Here is a 20,475-nt window from a genome sequence, read left to right as displayed (position 1 = left end):
CTGACGGTAGGCGGGTAAGGACGTGGCGTGTAGGGTGGTTATAATGCCGCGGCTCATCCCGTCTGTCACTTTCTCCTGATTGACTGTCCCCGGCCTGTGTATCCCGGCTCCCTCTCCCTCCTATCTATCCCCCTTCCCTTTATGAAATATGCATGCCGAACAGATGTCCTCATCCCCCAGCCAGTCCTGGTCCTCTCCCTCTGCCCCTCAGCCAAGTCACAGGAGCTGTTCCAACGCCTCCCTCTCCCATCCCCAGGGTTTTCCCGTTCTGCCAGCCAATGTCTTGCCATCCCAGCTGTTTAATATGTATGATAGAAGGCTCTGCGGTGGCCAATGAGCGCCGCCACCTCTTCCTCATGTGGTGTGCTCCCTGTCACCCTATATATATAAATATATGGGACTGCTATACACATGGGTGTATGTCTGCCGCCGTCCTATATGCCTGGCTGGGATCTCACGGAAGAAACTTCACACCTGGACCTGAGGAAGGAAACTTTACCTGACACTGAGCTGCTCCCTCCATACATGGATACCTGAGGAGGAGGAGGCAGATCCGGCGCAGCGCTAGTACAATGTGCAGGTAAGGGACGGTTTATCTAGATACTTTAGGAAAACTCGCCTGGGGAAATAATGGACATTTTTGGGGCATCATTTCATTGATTGCTCCATTACAGCATGAGGGATAAAGCTATATCTATCTATCTATCTATCTATCTATCTATCTATCTATCTATCTATCTTATATCTATCCATCTATCTATCTATCTCCTATCTATCTATCTATCTTATATCTATCCATCTATCTATACACTATCTATCTATCTATCTATCTATCTCATATCTATCTATCTCATATCTATCCATCTATCTATACACTATCTATCTATCTATCTATCTCATATCTATTTATCTCATATCCATCTATCTATACACTATCTATCTATCAATTGCATATTTATCTATCTATCTGTCTATCTAATATCTTTTTATCTGCTTATCTCATATCTATCTATTACATATTTATCTATCTATCTCATATCTATTATCTATCCATCTATCTATCTCTCATATCTATCTATCTATCTCGTATCTATCTATCTATCTATCTATCTATCTCATATATATCTATCTATCTATCTATCTATCTATCCCATATCTATCTATCTCATATCTATCTATCTATCCATCTACCTATGTCATATCTGTCTATCTGATATCTATTTATCCATCTATCTTCTATCTATCTATTTCATATTTATCTATCTATCTATCTCATATCTATCTATCTATCTCATATCTATCTATCTATCTATCTCATATCTATCTATCTCATATCTATCTATCTATCTATCTATCCCATATCTATCTATCTCATATCTATCTATCTATCTATCTATCTATCTATCTATCTATCTATCTATCTATCTATCTATCTATCTCATATCTATCTATCTATCTCATATCTATCTATCTATCTCATATCTATCTATCTATCTATCTCATATCTATCTATCTATCTATCTATCTATCTCATATCTATCTATCTATCTATCTCATATCTATCTATCTATCTATCTATCTCATATCTATCTATTATCTGTCTATCTCATATCTATTTATCCATCTATCTTATATCTATCTATCTATTCTTCTTTCTATCTGCACTGGGCCAACAAGGGTTAACATATCCATTTGTCTAGAAACTTTATGGATCTGCTCTGAGTGGATGGCACTGATCATCACCTAGCATCTGTCAGGCTAATGTTGGAGTCGCTCAGTATCGGAGTCATATGCTTCCTCCCCGTCTAGGGTGGTTTCCTCTCCACTGACAACAAACATTGTTCAGCAGCACCAAAACACAGTTTCCCACTTTGCCATAGGCAACGTATGAGTCGGTGATACACTGTCATCAAACAGTTAACTTTCAGCAGAGCACCTCCAAATGTACTGTGCCTGCCACTGATTGAATGACAGCTGTCAATCAAATTGTGATTTGCGATCAACGACCCAGAAAGCGAATACAAACGCCAGAGCGTCATTTTTATATATATATATATATTTTTTTGTTTTAATCCATGTATTCATCTAGGAAATAAACAGGTTTATATACTTGACACAAGAGCTTACAGTCACAAGAGTATGACGACGTAGTGGTGTTGGGTTTGGAGTGTCTACTGTGTATTATATAGTTATAGAAATTGTTGTATTTTGTAAGCCCGTAATCTGCAAAACTATTAGAGGTTTGATCAAGAAATCACTCATTAACTTGGGGTTTAATTGCAGTGAAAATAAAGTAATTTTATATTTTTATTGTAATTTGTTTTTGGAAATATGTTTATGATTTGTATATCATTATATTATTAAACATATTTACAAATATTTGTCTATCTCCTTTCCATCTCATATCTATCTATCTATCTATCTCCTATCTATCTCATATCTATCTATCTATCTATCTATCTATCTATCTATCTATCTATCTATCTCCTATCTATCTCATATCTATCTATCTCCTATCTATCTCATATCTATCTATCTATCTATCTATCTCATATCTATCTATCTATCTCATATCTATCTATCTATCTATCTCATATCTATCTATCTATCTCATATCTATCTATCTATCTATCTATCTATCTCCTATCTATCTATCTATCTCCTATCTATCTCCTATCTATCTATCTCATATCTATCTATCTATCTAATATCTATCTATCTCATATCTATCTATCTATCTATCTATCACATATCTATCTATCTATCTCATATCTATCTATCTATCTATCTATCACATATCTATCTATCTCATATCTATCTATCTCATATCTATCTATCTCATATCTATCTATCTATCTATCTCCTATCTATCTCATATCTATCTATCTATCTATCTATCTCCTATCTATCTCATATCTATCTATCTATCTATCTATCTATCTCATATCTATCTATCTATCTATCTATCTATCTCATATCTATCTATCTATCTATCTCCTATCTATCTATCTATCTATCTATCTATCTATCTATCTATCTATCTATCTATCTATCTATCTATCTCCTATCTATCTATCTCATATCTATCTATCTATCTATCTCCTATCTATCTATCTCCTATCTATCCATCTATCTCCTATCTATCTATCTCCTATCTATCTATCTATCTCTCTATCTATCTATCTATCTCATATCTATCTATCTATCTCCTATCTATCTCATATCTATCTATCTATCTCCTATCTATCTCATATCTATCTATCTATCTATCTATCTATCTATCTATCTATCTATCTCATATCTATCTATCTCTCTATCTATCTATCTCATATCTATCTATCTATCTCCTATCTATCTATCTATCTATCTATCTATCTATCTATCGATCTATCTTTTCATCCATCAATGTATCTATCTCTCTAGTCTAATCTAATCTAATCTATCTATCCACATGTGCATTGTATAGAAGGTGGACGTCTGTGAGGATTTCACTGGCAGAGGCTTTATTGTACACAAAGGGACAATTACCAATTCTGTACAATTGATCACTGACAAACTCCTAACTTGTGACAGATGGGCGATTCACTACAGAGCCGTATGTCAGCCTGATAATCTTTTCAGATGTTTTTTTTGTCCTGTTGAATGTAGCTTTCAAAGTTATTTATAGAATTCAGAAATTTCAAATTTAATTAAGTAAAAAACAAATTTTAAAAAAATTCTAAAGTTTGAATATTTGACAAAATAGTGTAAAGAAACTCAAAACATCATACAAACTGTTAATTATTTTGTCACAGGTGTTTTTAACAATTTATTGTGTTAGATTACCAAAAATAGTTCAATTTCAACGAAAACGGTGAAAGTGCGAGAAAATTAAGAGCAAAAGCGAGTGAAGTAAATTCCAATTTTGTTGAACCTCCCGATTTTCCTGCATTTACCTATTTTCTTAATTACTAATTTAACAAAACGTTGTTTTAACACTAAATTTATGTGACCTTTTATTTGCTACCACTAATTATTTTATTATTTAAAAAAACGATAAGCAAAATGTAACTTTCAGAAAGATAAGGGGAAAAAAACTAAAAATACCAAAAACCTAAAAATGTTAAATATAAAAATTCAATTAAGAATTAAATTTAATGTAAAAAAATTAATATTTCTATATATTTTAATGCTAAATTAAAACATTTCATAAGAAAACCAACTTACTTTCCTTTTTTTTTTCTAGTTTATCCTTAATTAGAAATATATTTCCCTTTTTAAATTTATATTAACCCCTTAGAGCTCTGTAAGAGTTCTACATCCTGGAACTATTTGTAAAACCCACAGTGGTCGTGTTTTTACTCCATTCTATGGATTTAGAAGCAATTAGGGATTTTTCTCAAATCATGTTAAGTTCCAACTTTCCTTGTTCTGTCACTGTAGTTTTTTTTTTTTTTCAGAAGCTCACATTTCATTAAGCAATAAACACCTCTAACGAGGCCCCAGTGGGCCGTGTGATTCCTTATATACAGAGACTCAGCAGCCGGTATAAACTAGATACCTCTTACATTTCATTTCATAGTACACAGTTTTCCGGATTGAGTAGGACACATGACTATAGAAAAAAAAGGTTGTTGGACTTTACGACATGCGTTACTCTGTCAATGGCCTCGCGTAAAGATCTTAAAACCACATTAATGCCGGTAATATCCCATTAAGTCCCGGAGAAATTTCAGTACATTAATCCCATTGTCCGTACTAATGAGCTGAAAGTGGAGCTACTTCACTCATTTGAAAAAAAGGCCATCTCCTCATTATTCAGAACTCCATTTTTTGTATTTTCTTTGAGAATTGATAGAAATAATAATTTTTGGAACCATTTTTTGTAAAAAGTCTAAAAAACATCTTAAAAATTCTCATGAGGGCCATAAGAGGGAACATTCTTCCAATGGACACATCATTTCCTATCTATTTTAGGTGGTCATATACTATAATAATTTACCAAATCCAACCGAGGTTAAATAGTCATCATGATGAAGAAATTTTAATTGACAAGTGGAAATCTGTCAAAAACTTTCTTGGATGGGCAACCGGTCAACATGTCGGCAAATAACCGATTGATCTTTTTATTGGTTGATATTAATTTAAAAAATTGACCGCTCGTATTTCCTATGCCCAAACTCTTACATTTTCCTAATCATGGGTTCTTCAAGGCAGGTGCTTGCTTATGGTGTAATACACCCAGGGAATGACGGCCGCACTTCTTGAGTCACGTGACGCAAGTTTTACCTCGTTTGAGTCTCATTACACTTTTTTCTTCCTTCAATGAATTGATGGAAATGTTGTAGCTTCATGTTTGGATAAACTTCTGTGATTTAGCTATCTTTGTGTCTTTTTTAAACTAAACTTTATTGATACTAGACGAGCCCTGAAGATGGGCCCATACATACATGGATATACTCATATGTGGTGTGCCTGCTGTAATTTGATGATGACAATTGTTATAGATGATGGCTGCCGAAATGAAATAAATGTCTTCTCTCCTCTGTGTATTTTGCACCTTAATCCCCTCAAGATTACATTACTGGTAAGCAAGGTGCCCTGCAATCCGGAGCGCTCAGCCACGGTAATCAGATGAAATTCTCTGGCCTAGTATAAAAAAAGAGGCCATATTTATCCTGTTTTTCTCCTGACAATAGGTGTGCCCATTAATCATCCCCGACTCCACCGCCTACCTCCATGTCACCATGGAGTAAGATGGAGAGAGGAGAATGGCATACGGGTATTATCTAGAATAATTCACCAGAGACTATGAGCACTTATTATAAGTGGTATAGACAAGGCCCCATATGTGATCTGAGGATGTAAAACTAAGATAGATAGATATGAGATAGATAGATATAGATAGATAGATAAATGTGAGATAGAGAGATACATGTGACATAGATAGATAGATAAATAGATAGGAGACAGATAGATAGATTAGATAAGTGATAAATAGATATGAGATAGAAGATAGATATGAGATGGATAGAGAGATAGATATGAGATAGAAAAATATATAGATAGATATGAGTTAGAAGATATATGGATATGAGATAGATAGATAAATGTGAGATAGATAGATATAAGATAGATAGATAGGAGATAGATAGATATGAGATAGATAGATAGATATGAGATAGATAGATAGATAGATTAGATAAGAGATAAATAGATATAAGATAGATAGATATGAGATAGATAATAAATAGATAGATAGATATGAGATAGATAGATGTGACATAGATAGATAGATAAATAGATAGATAGGAGACAGAGATAGATAGATTAGATAAGTGATAAATAGATGTGAGATAGAAGATAGATATGAGATGGATAGAGAGATAGATATGAGATAGAAAAATATATAGATAGATATAAGTTAGAAGATATATAGATATGAGATAGATAGATAAATGTGAGATAGATAGATAGATCAGATAAGAGATAAATAGATATGAGATAGAAGATAGATATGAGATAGATAGTAGATAGATACATATGAGATAGAAGATAGATATGAGATACATAGATATGAGATAGACAGATATATACATGTGAGATAGATAGATAGATGTGAGAGAGAACGATAGATAGATAGATATGAGATACATAGATTCGAGATGTGAGAGAGAAAGATAGATGTGAGATAGATAGATATATACATAGATATGAGATAGATATATGTGAGATAGATAGATAGATATGAGATAGATAGACAGATAGATATGAGATAGATAGATAGATGTGAGATAGATACATAGATTAATTTTTTCTTTGTCTTTCTCTCTCATATTGGCAGTATCTATCTTTTTGTGGTTCTCAGATCTATTTATCTATCTATCTATCTATCTATCTATCTATCTATCTATCTATCTATCTCATGTCTATCTATCTCTTTCATGAATTTTGGAATTTAGATTGTGTGACCCACTGTGGACAGGGATATGTATGCCCTATATAAATTAGTAAAATAAATATTAAGCTTTTTTTCCCTATTCATTCTATGAAATAGAGATAAGCGCTGACAACATTGCTTGGCCTCAGTGCTGAAGAGGTTAACATTAATCCCAGCTGTTGGTGCTAGGTAAAGCATGAAATTTGGAGTTTATGGTAGATTAGGAGAACATTGTATAGCCGCCAGCCTATCTCATGCTTCCTCTCGCCTCCAGTTACTTCCCATTATAGTCAAGAACAACCTGTGGATGTGACTTTTCCAGGTGCTTCCAAAGAGGAACCTCTAAGCTGCAAATCTCACTACTAGGAAGTCAAGCGACTTTAAAAACTGTGAGGCAAGAGGGTCACATACACTGGAATCAAAGTCATAGAAGAGCTGTAGGCTGTAGATAGATAAATAAGTAGATGAGAGATAGATAGATAAATAAATAGATGAGAGATTGATAGATAGATAGATAGACAGACAGATAGATAGATAGATAGATAGATAGATAGATAGATAGATAGATAGACGGATAGAAATGAGATAGATGAGATAGATAGATAAATAAATAGATGAGAGATTGATAGATACATAGATAGATAGATAGACAGATAGATAGAAAGACGGATAGACGGATAGAAATGAGATAGATGAGATAGATATGAAATAGATATAAGATGATAGATAGATATGAGAGAGAGAAATAGATATGAGATAGATAGATAGATAGATAGATAGATAGATAGATATGAGATAGATAGATATGAGATAGATAGATAGATATGAGATAGATAGATAGATATGAGATAGATAGATAGATATGAGATAGATAGATATGAGATAGATAGATAGATATGAGATAGATAGATATGAGATAGATAGATATGAGATAGATAGATATGAGATAGATAGATGAGATAGATAGATGAGATAGATATGAGATAGATAGATAGATAGACAGATAGATAGATATGAGATAGATAGATAGAGAGATAGATATGAGATAGATAGATATGAGATAGATAGATATGAGATAGATAGATAGATAGATATGAGATAGATAGATAGATATGAGATAGATAGATTAATAGATAATAGATAGATAGACTTGAATTGTTGTTTACACGGGCCATAAGGAAGCTATATTGGGAGTGGCTTATATCTATGTCACATTCCCACTGGGACCCCCATGGAGTTTAGACCTTTTCAGACACATTGCATAAAACAGCTGTGTTGGGTTCCATATGTCTCCAGTGGTAGAATCTGTGACATACGGGCTAATTTAATATACACCCCCCACCCCCGGACCCATTCTCCTTCCCCCTCCCTCTGTCTCTCCTTCCCATCCATCCACCACCTGTCCTGTCTCAGGAGACCCCAGAGAGAAAAATGCATTTTCATTTACATCTATCTTTATGAAATGTGCTGCGTTCCCTGCGGGCTCTGGCCAGTGCCTTTGGGTGCTTGGTTCCATCTCTCTCATTTGTCCTCCCCGTCAGCTCCACTTAGTGTGAGAGGAGAAGACACTTTACTCTCTGAATAATCTTTGACGGTCGGATATCAGCGCATTTTTTCCTCTGGCCTGTCATCCATCTTTCCCTTGTTCCAAGCTCATTTCTGGGTTATTTTCTCTCCATTAATGTTTCCGCCACCTTCCCCTGACACATTATATATTTGCCATTACGATGACATCTTATTTTTCATGACGAATGCCTTATAGTGTACATGTGTGTGGACAATTACGCCTTCTCTCTTATAGGTATTTCAACATTTCCCTGCATCAATAAGTCCTTGAGTCATTCTCTTTTGCCAATTTGGTAAAAATCCATTTTGTTAGTCTTATCTAGGAAAGCTGGGTGGAAACTAATATGGGTGCTATGACCACTTTTAATGGGGTTAACCAGCTTTTTCCGACTCCTGAATGGCATATCTAGCATAGATGCATCCCCAGTTTGTTACAACAGGAAGATGCTACTTCGACACACCTATAAATGTGACTTGGAGTACTACACCATTCTTCATATCTTTATGATGGGAATTGGAGTTCCACAATCCATGCACTGCCATAAGTAACCTTCATGTAATGTATAAAATGGATGGGTAGATGGATAGATAGATAGATAGATAGATAGATAGATAGATAGATAGATAGATAGATAGATCCCTTACTTGGATAAATAGTAACATCCTGTCATGTCATTGGTGCTTCATCATCCAATGATTCATGCATGATAACTCTCTAGATCACTATATTTTCATAGCTATTCTAGACCCCTTATTACAATATAGTGTACAACATCATTTGCCACATCTTTACAGAAAACACCAATATTTAGAAGCAAAATTCCATCATTAAGAAGGAATGGGCTTGATTTGGACCCCATTACAGTACCCACACCTAGCCTTTCTCCCTATACTACCAATAAAAGTCAAGCAGCTAAAAGATACACCTTCAATAGCTGATAGCTGATGGTTGAATGATCAACATTTACCCAACCATCACATCAAAAAGACCTTGACTTCTTCAACCACTGTCTCAAAGTGCCTATACACTTTCAATAACTGCCGTCTGAACAGTTCCGGTTCCCTCAGTTGCATGAATGCTTGGTTCAATCCAGTGACAAAAGCCGCAGTCTGACACTCCTGGTGGCAGTTTATCTCCAGAGGGATGAAAGGATTGGGTGTTGAAACTTAGCATGCCTCATCTTTCTTTACCCTTGACATAATTTGTCAAGGAAAGTTGCAAGGCTCCCATACACACACCAGAGTCGTCTGGTCCCGCCAAAATCGGCAGATTTGGATGATTGCTGTATAATGCATATGGGGGCCTTAAGGATGACCATAAACTTTTGGATGATGGCCCCATTATACAGTCCAGTCCACAAATCTTCTATGATCTGGGTTTTCCCATGAGAAAATCAATGGATACTTTGAAATATTGGAAGAGGTTACTTCACATGTAGAGATTACCAATTTAACACTGTGTTGGTCATGGATTGTGCTGATAATCTGATTAATCAACCGAAGTAGCAGTAGGGGCAATAATCTATGTTCACAAGATCTTTTTGAAAATTTGGATATTCTACGATTGGGTGGGAATTTTCCATTTGAAATGATCTTTTCTGTGGTTGGAACCATCTTAAGCATCTAGATATCTTTATATGTATGTGGTATAAGGGGTTACTGTGTTGCCGCGATATAATAGTCGATCTATTTATTGCGCCTCGAATAAACCTCTGTTAACACGCTGTTCATGTTATGAGGTTCCTAATCGCGTTATTTCTTTTTTATGTAGCTTTCTATTCTTTTCTATGGTTTTATTCTTCTCCTACATACCATAGTATTGCTGCTACATTCGCTTTGTATCTCGTTGGCACAATTCCCTTCATAGCCATTAAGGAATCCTTTTATAATTTCTCTATTTCTCTTTTTGTTCCAGGGGGAAAAACAAGAATGAGAGAGAGCAGAGAGGAAAATAAAATCGTAATCTCGGCTGAGCACTTTTACAAGTTACATTTTTTCTATTAAGCGCATTTTGTGAGCCCAGAAACGCGTCACGTACCTCAAAAAGAACGCGTTTCACAGCCTACACGTAATGTTCCAAGGTAATCCATGAGATCCGGAAGATACGATCTTTTGTGAAGCACTTTTATCTTTTGATCTGGGGGACACAATCTAAAAAAAATCTTGAGAGAGGAATGATGTTAAACTCCGAACAGACAGAAATCCCCGCTCATTCAGAGACGGAGTCCGTGTTTAGTGATTGTGGAGGCGGAGGAGGACTAAATGACGCAGGCGGCATCAGTTTATGTGGAGAAACACGGATTTGCGAAGCGAGCGATGCGGTAAAACGAGAGCTTCAGCACTTAAGTCGAGAGGAGAGACGAAGACGTAGGAGGGCAACAGCCAAGTACCGCACGGCGCATGCTACACGGGAACGCATACGTGTGGAAGCATTCAATTTGGCCTTTGCAGAGTTGAGGAAGCTTCTTCCAACTCTTCCTCCTGACAAGAAATTGTCCAAGATCGAGATCCTACGACTAGCTATCTGCTACATCTCCTATCTCAACCATGTTTTAGATGTGTGATAGCTCCAAGGTGCACTAGATGGGGTGATAGCTCGCCCTCTTTATTTTATGCTGCTGTATTCAGCTACAAACTAGGACTTTATGACAGAGGACAACCTGTGGAACTATATGTTATCTCCTCTGTCAAGGATTTTTGTAGAATCTCCACCTCCCAACCTAGAATGTAAAGCTCCTGCCTTTCAGATATCACCCATCCCTGTCACCTGTTTCTCCACAAGTATAGTCAGTGTAGACTCATATCATTGATATAGGGTTATCACATGGCCTCAAGACCATCAATCCTAGCTACCTACAAACATAGTTTACACAAGACCAAGGCTGGTTCATAATACTGTCGTTCATCTATGAAGAACTTCTTAAGAGTCTTGAATAATTGCTAAATTTCTAGACTTACGGTCGAGTTGCACTTGTACATTTTACTGAAGGCTGATCTACAAAACTCCATTTAGCTAAGATATTTCCACTTAGACAGATATGTACAGGGCACACAAATATATCAATGGGATGTGAGGAGACGGGGCTTTGAGTTCATCTTTGCCAGCATCATGAGATGAACCATGACGGGTGGGAGGACTCTTCCCAAAGGTGAATCTCTAAAGCACCATTTATTGATCCATCCATATGTCCCATATGGATATCTTGTGGCACTCAAAATCAAAACATATGTCCTACATATAATGACCACTTGCCCTTCTTCTGTGCTACATTGGAAAAACTACTGCAACTCCCCCATGTACAGTCTCCTATTGGTATAGTTAAATAAATAGCCAGTTTCTAGGCAGGAAGTTACTGAGAATATAGTATCAAATGTGCACTTTCCTTTCATATGAAAGTCAATATGTAGTTGATTAGTCTTTGTTCATTGATGGTAACGAAGAAAGCTACTATGTCTACAAGTCTAAGTTGCTTGTGGTTGGTTGATATATCTTAGTGGGTCTTCAAGATGCTGTCTTTAAAAGTTACATCAGTACATCGACAACATCCTTAAACTTTTCCCTTAACTTATCTATATCGAATAGAAAATGAAGGCCATCTCCAACCTCAAGCAACTTATAGTCTAAAGACTCAACGCAACAACCAATACTACCTACTCTAGATAGGAGCATGTTGGACAACAAAATGTAGATTACAAAATGACCTCATAGCCAAAGGTAACATAATCTCCTTCATGACTAGATAGTTTAATTTTGCAGATAGAATGTTCTACCTTCTGGACAATGACATATATACCATGAAAGCAGCCCTGAGCTGCTCCTACCAAGCCAATACAGGGCAACTCCACAATTAGGGGGAAGCGGATCGAGGGTTACACCACCCTACAAGGATTAGGAAGGTGATCAAGCACTGGGACCATACATGATTATATATTTTTGATATTTGCTATGGACCAATTCTCCTGGATGTAATCACCAACTTAAATAGGTTGTCCAGTTGTAAACTATTGATGACCTATCCTTAGACTAAGCCATCAATAGTGGATAGGTGAAGGTCTGTTGCCTGAATCCCCCGCCAATCAGCTGTAACTGGGCCATCAATGCCTGTAATATCAAGCCCGGCTACTGCAGTAGGAACGGAGCTGTTTGCTTCTTGCAGAAATTAGCTCAGTGCATGAGCACAAAGGCTTAGTTATAGCTGATTGGTGGGGTTTCCAAACAGCGGACCCTCCCTGATATAGTATTCATGGTCTACGCGAAAGATAGTCAATCAGTAGTTTTCAACTGTATAACCCCCTTTTAATGAAGGGGTTGTGCCAGAATTTCAAGTTATCCCCTAGATAGGGGGTAGCTTGCTGATTGGTGGGGCTCTTATTGCTAAGATTCCCACTTATCTTGGGAACAGGACTCCTGTGTCCAGCTCTCCTGTCACTGTGGGGGTTGCTTCTCCGCCCCCGCTCCCTCCCTTCCCGTAGAGACATCACACTGAATGGAATGCTGGTGTGTGGTCAGCGCTCCATTAATTTCAGTGGGGCTAATGGAACCCGAGTGGAAGTCCCATTGAAAGTGAATGCAGCGCTAGTGCACTTGTGCAACCAACTCTCCAGTCTGTGGGGGGTCCAGTAACCCTGCAGTGAGTAGGATGAGAAGTATGGAACCCTCTTTCTTGAGGTCAGCGAGGGTCTCAACAGTGAGACCCCACTCATCAGCAAGTTATGCTCTATTCTATGGATAGGGGATAACTTGAATTGCTATTACAAACCCTTTAACCCAAATTGCCATGAAGCCTTCTTCAGTCCATAAAAATGTACCAATCAATGATGAAAATTTTCTGAGCCGAGGGTCACGTCACGTGGAGCTGAAGGGGTTACACATTACGGATCCCCCCCAAAATTTCCGAAAAATCACACAACCCATATTAGTCGAAGGCTACGTTTTCACCTTACATTGGGCGCTACACTTCCACCCTACTTCTATTATCTTTCCTGCTGTGGCTACCGTTGCCATCGTTTCTTGTTCGTCCCCAAAAATGTATGTGCCAGGAATGACCAGATTGATTAATTTATTTTTATTTATTTATACGACTCATTATTTATTTGCTGTGTTGTGCACTTTTTTTGTTTTACAAAGAAATATTCAAAAACATGACAAAAAATTTTTTCAGCAGGACTTGGGCGCTGGCCTCCAAGCACAGCTGGCCGGGACTCAAGTCTTACCTCCGTTCTGCCACCAAGAGCCTCGATTCTTCTGTAGATATGTTCGATGACCTTGAAATGAAGAAATCTGTACATACGGTGACGATGTTTTATGTGTTTAGAACGGATACAGACTATTTATGGTTTCTTAAAAAAGTCGAAGGATTCAATTAAAAAAAAGTTTTTAAAGGAGAAACGCGTTTTGGTCTATTTTTTTTGTCTCTGTGACCTGTTATTATACATTTATACTCTATAGGTGACTTACACACATGCGGTCGAGAGGCTTAGCTTAGAGAAGTCAATGATCTGTAGGTTCGGTGCCCCCGTCAGGATGAAGCCAACTCAGGACTTCTGTACCCACTTGAGAGTCACTTGTCTGCAAAAAAAATACTCCCCCTGCTGGACAAGTGTGAATCTGCCGAGGCTGTATTTTCTAACTACGGTAGACTGGTTAGGTAGCAGTTAGGGGAACTGAGAGACTTCCAAATTTTGGCTAAAGTTGAATTTTCCAGGGATGATTTATGCAATTCTGCGTCCATGTAATACTGATCCTGTCTGCTGAGCTCGTGTATCCAAGCCTGTTGTGTGTGATACTGTCTGTTGAGTTTTTGTATCTAAGCCTACCATGAGTGATACTGTCTGCTGAGCTACTGTATCGGATCCTGTTATGTGTCATACTGTCCCCTGTGCTGTGTATCTGAGCATTTAATGAGTGATATTGTTTGCTTAGCTTTTTTTATCTAAGCTTATCTTGTGTGATACCGTCCACTGAATTGGTGTATCTAAACGTGTCGTGTGTGTGTGTGTGTGTGTGATCTACTATAAGAGGAGGACATAGCACTGAGTTTCTCCATGGTGGATTGTATTTAAAGGGGAACACTTCGCTATTGTTGTATGATAGCGCAGCTCTTCGACCGGAGGGGGTGGGGACAATATCAGACATGATGGGTTTAGATACCTCAGTTCAGCAGACAGTATCGGACATGATAGGATTAGATACAGAGCTCAATAGACAGTATCAGACATGATGGGTTTAGATACACAGCTCAGCAGACAGTATCACACAGGATAGGATTTGAGGCACGGCTCAGCAGACAGTATCACACAGGATAGGATTAGATACACAGGTCAGCAGACAGTATCATACAGGATAGGATTAGATACACAGCTCAGCAGGCATTATCACACAGGATAGGATTAGATACACAGCTCAGCAGGCATTATCACACAGGATAGGATTAGATACACAGCTCAGCAGACAGTATCATACAGGATAGGATTAGATACACGGCTCAGCATACAGTATCACACAGGATAGGATTAGATACACAGCTTAGTAGACAGTATCACACAGGATAGGATTAGATACACAGCTCAGCAGACAGTATCATACAGGATAGGATTAGATACACAGCTTAGTAGACAGTATCACACAGGATAGGATTAGATACACAGCTCAGCAGACAGTATCACACAGGATAGGATTAGATACACAGCTTAGTAGACAGTATCACACAGGATAGGATTAGATACATGGCTCAGCAGACAGTATCATACAGGATAGGATTAGATACACGGCTCAGCAGACAGTATCACACAGGATAGGATTAGATACACAGCTCAGCAGACAGTATCACACAGGACAGGATTAGATACACGACTCAGCTCAGGGGTGTGTAGGCTTTTTATATCTAATGTACATAGCTGTTAAAAGCCACTGTCAGTGATACAAATGTATTAGGAAGTGCCAGCTCCAAGTTCCCATAGATTTCCCCAGTTTCCAGTGTGCATTATAGTAAATCTGATGGACCACACGCAATCACGCCTACTTAAAGGGGTTGTCCCGCGCCGAAACGGTTTTTTTTTTTTCCAATAGCCCCCCCCGTTCGGCGTGAGACAAACCCGATACAGGGGTTAAAAAAAAAAAACGGATAGTGCTTACCTGAATCCCCGCGCTCCGGTGACTTCTTACTTACCTTGCGAAGATGGCCGCCGGGATCTTCACCCTCGGTGGACCGCAGGTCTTCTGTGCGGTCCATTGCCGATTCCAGCCTCCTGATTGGCTGGAATCGGCACACGTGACGGGGCGGAGCTACGAGGAGCCGCTCTCCGGCACGAGCGGCCCCATTCAGAAAAGAAGAAGACCGGACTGCGCAAGCGCGTCTAATCGGGCGATTAGACGCTGAAAATTAGACGGCACCATGGAGACGAGGACGCTAGCAACGGAACAGGTAAGTGAATAACTTCTGTATGGCTCATAATTAATGCACAATGTATATTACAAAGTGCATTAATATGGCCATACAGAAGTGTATACCCCAACTTTGTTTCGCGGGACAACCCCTTTAAGCTAAGCCACACCTACTTTTTTAAAAAAGTGTTGGGGCCTGTTGCCCCAAAAGTTGTAATTTTGGTGCATGGAAACTGTCCTACATATACAAACATACATGTCTCTGTAGCACTGCAGACAGTATCCCAAATGATATGTAGGTACGCCCGCTGGAGATTATGTATGACGACATACAATACAGGGAGTACATATGTTGTAGATTTGGATACACCCCTCATACAATGCATTTGGAAAGTCCTCACTTCCTCTCACCTTCTTACATGTTGTATGTTGTGACCCCATCATTCTGCACTCAGTACCCCATAATGACAAAGTAACAACAGAACAGGAGAAATCTTTTTTTTTTACATTAAAAAAAAAAAGAGAAAAGCCCCCATTCCGCAGTGACATAAGTATTCACACCCCTGTACTCAGTACTTAGGTGAAGCCCTGCTGGCAGCGATTCCAGCCTCAATCTTCTTAAGGATGATGCCACAAGGTTTGCACATCTGGATTTGGGGATTTTCTGCCCTTGGTCAGGTTGGATGCGGGCCGTCTGTGGACAGCCATTGTCAGGCCTCTCCAGAGATGTCCCATTGGGTTCAAGCCACTCAAGGACATTCACAGAGTTGTCCCTAAGCCCCTCCAGCGTTGTCTTGGCTGTATGCTTAGGGTCATTGTCTTGTTGGATGGTGACCCTTCTGCCCAGTCTGGGGTCCCCTGCACTCTGGATCAGGTTGTCATTATCTCTCTACTGTACTCCATTCAGCTTTTCATCCACCCTGACCGGTCTTCCCTTCCCCAGCATGATGCTCCACCACCAGGCTTCACTTTAGGAATAGTAGTGGGAGGTGATGAGCGGCGCCTGGTTTCCATCCACCCTGTCCGGTCTCCCCACCCCCAGTATGATGCTGCTACCACCAGACTTCACTGTTGGGATGGTATTGTGTAGGTGATGAGCGTCGCCTGGTTTCCCTCTACCCTGACCAATCTCCCCTCCCCCAGCATGATGCTGTACCACCAGACTTCACTGTAGGGATGGTATTGGGCAGGTGATGAGCAGCACCTAGTTTCCCTCCACTCTGACTGGTTTCCCCTCCCCCAGCATGATGCTCTATCACCAGACTTCACTGTTGGAATGGTATTGGGTAGGTGATGAGCGGCGCCTGGTTTCCCTCCACCCTGACCGATCTCCCCTCCCCCAGCATGATGCTGCATCACCAGGTGTCACTGTAGGAATGGTATTGGGTAGGTGATGAGCGACGCCTGGTTTCCCTCCACCCTGACCGGTCTCCCCTCCCCCAGCATGATGCTGCACCACCAAGTGTCACTGTAGGGATGGTGTTGGGCAGGTGATGAGCAACGCCTAATTTCCCTCTACTCTAACCGGTCTCCCCTCCCCAGCATATTGCTCCACCACCAGGCTTTACTGTAGGGATGGTATTGGGCCGTTAATGAGTGGTGCCTGGTTTTCCTCCATCCTGACTGGTCTCCCCTCCCCTAGCATGTTGGTCCACTAACAGGCTTTACTGTAGGGATGGTATTCGGCAGATGACGAGTGGCACCTGGTTTCCCTCCACGCTGACTGGTCTCCCCTCCCCAGCATGATGCTCAACCACCGAGCTTCACTGTAGCGATGGTATTGGGCAGGTGATGAGTGGCGCCTGGTTTCCCCATCATCCTGACCAATCTGCCCTCCCTTAGCATGATGCTCCACCACCAGGCTTCACTGTAGGGATAGTATTAATCAGGTGATGAGTGGCACCTGGTTTCCCTCCACCCTGACCGGTCTCCCTTCCCCCAGCATGATGCTCTACCACCAGGCTACTGTTGGGGTAGTATTGAGTAGGTGATGAGTGGCGCCTAGTTTCCCTCCACCCTGACTGGTCTCCCTTAGCATGATGCTGCACCAACAGGTGTCATTGTAGGGATGGTATTGGGTAGGGGATGAGCAGTGCCTGGTTTCCCTCCACCCTGACCAGTCTCTCCTCCCCCAGCATGATGCTCCACCACCAGTCTTCACTGTAGTCGTGCTATTGGACAGGTGATGAGCAGCGCCTGGTTTCCTCCAAACAGAACGCTTAGAGGCCATAAAGTTCCATCTTGGTGTCATCAGAGCAGAGAATCTTGTTTGTTTTTTTCGCAGTCTGAGAGCCTTTAGGGTCTTTTTGGTAACTTCGGGGGTTTCTATGTGTCTTACTGAGGAGGCTTCTTTCTGGCCGCTCCACCATACAGCCCAAATTGGTGGAGGCTGCAGTGATGGTCAATCTTCTGGAAGTGTCTCCCATCTGCACACAGGATCTTTGGAGCTCAGCCAGAGTGTCCATTAGGCTCTCGGTCACCTCCCATACAAAACCCTTCTCCCCCTTAGTCTGGGGGGTCGGCAGCTTTAGGAAGAGTCCTGGTTGTTCCTCCATGTAAGTATTTTGGAGGCCACTGGGCTCTTGGGAACTTTCAGGTCAGCTGAGATGTGTTTTTAGCTTCTCCAGATCAGTTACTCCACACAATTCTGTCTGTGAGCTCTACAAGCAGTTTTCTCCTCCTCCTCGGTTTTGGCTCTGATCTGCATTGTGAGCGGTGAGACCTTATGTATACAGCGGGGTCTTTTATGTCCAATCAGATGAATTTCTCACAGGTGACTCCAATCAGGGTGTAGAAACATCTCAGAGATGATCAAGAGAAACAGGAGGCCTTCAAAGCTAAATGTCACGTGTCGTACCAAAGGGTGTGAATACTTATGTCAGGGCAAAATGGGAGTTTTACATATTTAAATATTTACAAAGATTTCTCCCATTCTGTTGACACTTTGTCATTCTGGGGTACTGAGTGCAGAATGATGGGGGCACAACATACAACATGTAAGAAGGTGAGAGGGTGTAGGGACTCTGAATGCATTGCATACGTGTGTGCTGAGCTCACTGCGGATAATTATATTCGTGGAGCAGAGTGTTACATCTGTTGTATGCACACTCTACATAATTCATAGGGACGGGGCCAGATGAATTTCCAGGGGACGGACCTGAGATTCCATTCTTTGTAAATCAAACCTGATTTCGCCGATGTCACAGGACGACAAGATTAATCAGGAGATTGAATTTATAAGAGAAGATGTGAGATCTGTGGCGGTATTAACACAGCTACATAATGCCTGCTGACAGAACCAATATCTCAGCGCTGGCCAACACATAAACTCTATCTAGAAATATCCTTGGGAAGATAATAACAAGGCGGAGCAGCATTTACATTTTACATCATACTATCTGTAAACTACTGGGCATAAAATTGTCCGCCCTTTAAATATTTAAAGGGCCATCCCTGCTTTTTTTCCCATTCACATAGTGGCATCTGTGCCACGTGTTCCAGGCCCCTCCGCCAACTGCTGACGATAGTCATGAAAGTGCACAGTCCAGTGCAATGGTCCAGCCATGCTACATGATACTAGAATACCTGACTGTGATATTGCATATGTGCTATGTCTGCAATATGCCCCTTCCACATTCCAAACTGAGGCTAGGTCATCAATATCTGAGTGGCAGATAAACCCTTTTAATGTAATGAACATTTTAATCTGGTGATAAATACTGACCACTTAGAATATACCATAATACCTGAGCACCAGTTCCAATAAGTCAGCTTTGGAAGTCCAAGGTTCTGCCTTCCAGTTCATTTTTAGAACCTGCTCCTTAGGCCCGCCCCTGCGGAACAAAAACAGCCATTGACCGTAGCATTTAATTGAAGAGAAGTGGCCATACAGTACATCTTATAGACTTTAATCAGCGCAATCCTTAATCACCTCTCCGCAGGCTTCCATGACAGATTATTAGCACACAAAGCCCTCACACCACCATCTAGAATTATATTTAAGCATGGGCGGTGCTCCAGGCAGAAGTGATTTGTTCCATCGACCATTTACCTTATCTAACGCGTCCTAGTATTGTGCTGCACCAATGGAAGTGACCTAGTAGGACTTGCTCACCCCTTACCTAAGCCTACACCTACACCCTGACCAAATTATTAACCTCTACAGCGACTAGACCAACCAACGCATTCACTTATCTGAGGTTTCATTCTGGACGCCAACCATTGTATTCACAAAAGACCCTGAACTCCTTCCCCCAGGATATGTGTTCTGGATGCTGCCCACTGTAAACTCACACAGGACCCTGGAAACATTCCCCCTTCACTCCCGGTGTCGATCAGCAGCCACTATTATTACTGGGGCAACTAATGGGGACACTATTACTTTTGGGACCAGTAATGGGGACACTATTAATACTGGGGCCACTAATAGGGTCACTTTTAACATTAGGACCACCAGTGGAGTACACTATTACTGTTGGGGCTACTAATAGGGTCACTATTTCTATTAGGGCCACTAAGGGGAACATTTACTATTGAGGCCACTACTGGGGGCATTATTACTATGAGGACCACTGATGGGGGCACAATTGCTAGTTGGGGCCACTGG

At 40.1% G+C, this 20,475-nt stretch overlaps 1 protein-coding gene across 1 annotated transcript; it reads left to right on the top strand.

The window, feature by feature from the left end:
• Positions 1 to 419: 419 nt before the first annotated feature.
• NHLH1 (nescient helix-loop-helix 1) lies at positions 420 to 13,874 on the top strand. The gene is made up of 2 exons (XM_066609022.1): positions 420 to 580; positions 10,401 to 13,874. The coding sequence occupies exon 2, from the start codon at positions 10,660 to 10,662 to the stop codon at positions 11,047 to 11,049; it is 390 nt and encodes a 129-aa protein (XP_066465119.1). The 5' UTR covers positions 420 to 580; positions 10,401 to 10,659; the 3' UTR covers positions 11,050 to 13,874.
• The last annotated feature ends 6,601 nt before the right edge of the window (positions 13,875 to 20,475 follow it).

Source organism: Eleutherodactylus coqui, chromosome 6 (assembly GCF_035609145.1).
Source record: "Eleutherodactylus coqui strain aEleCoq1 chromosome 6, aEleCoq1.hap1, whole genome shotgun sequence".
In the NCBI taxonomy this organism is placed as follows: Eukaryota; Metazoa; Chordata; class Amphibia; order Anura; family Eleutherodactylidae; genus Eleutherodactylus; species Eleutherodactylus coqui.
The sequence above is the reverse complement of the archived record's forward strand: the minus strand, read 5'-3'. Positions and strand labels throughout refer to the sequence as shown.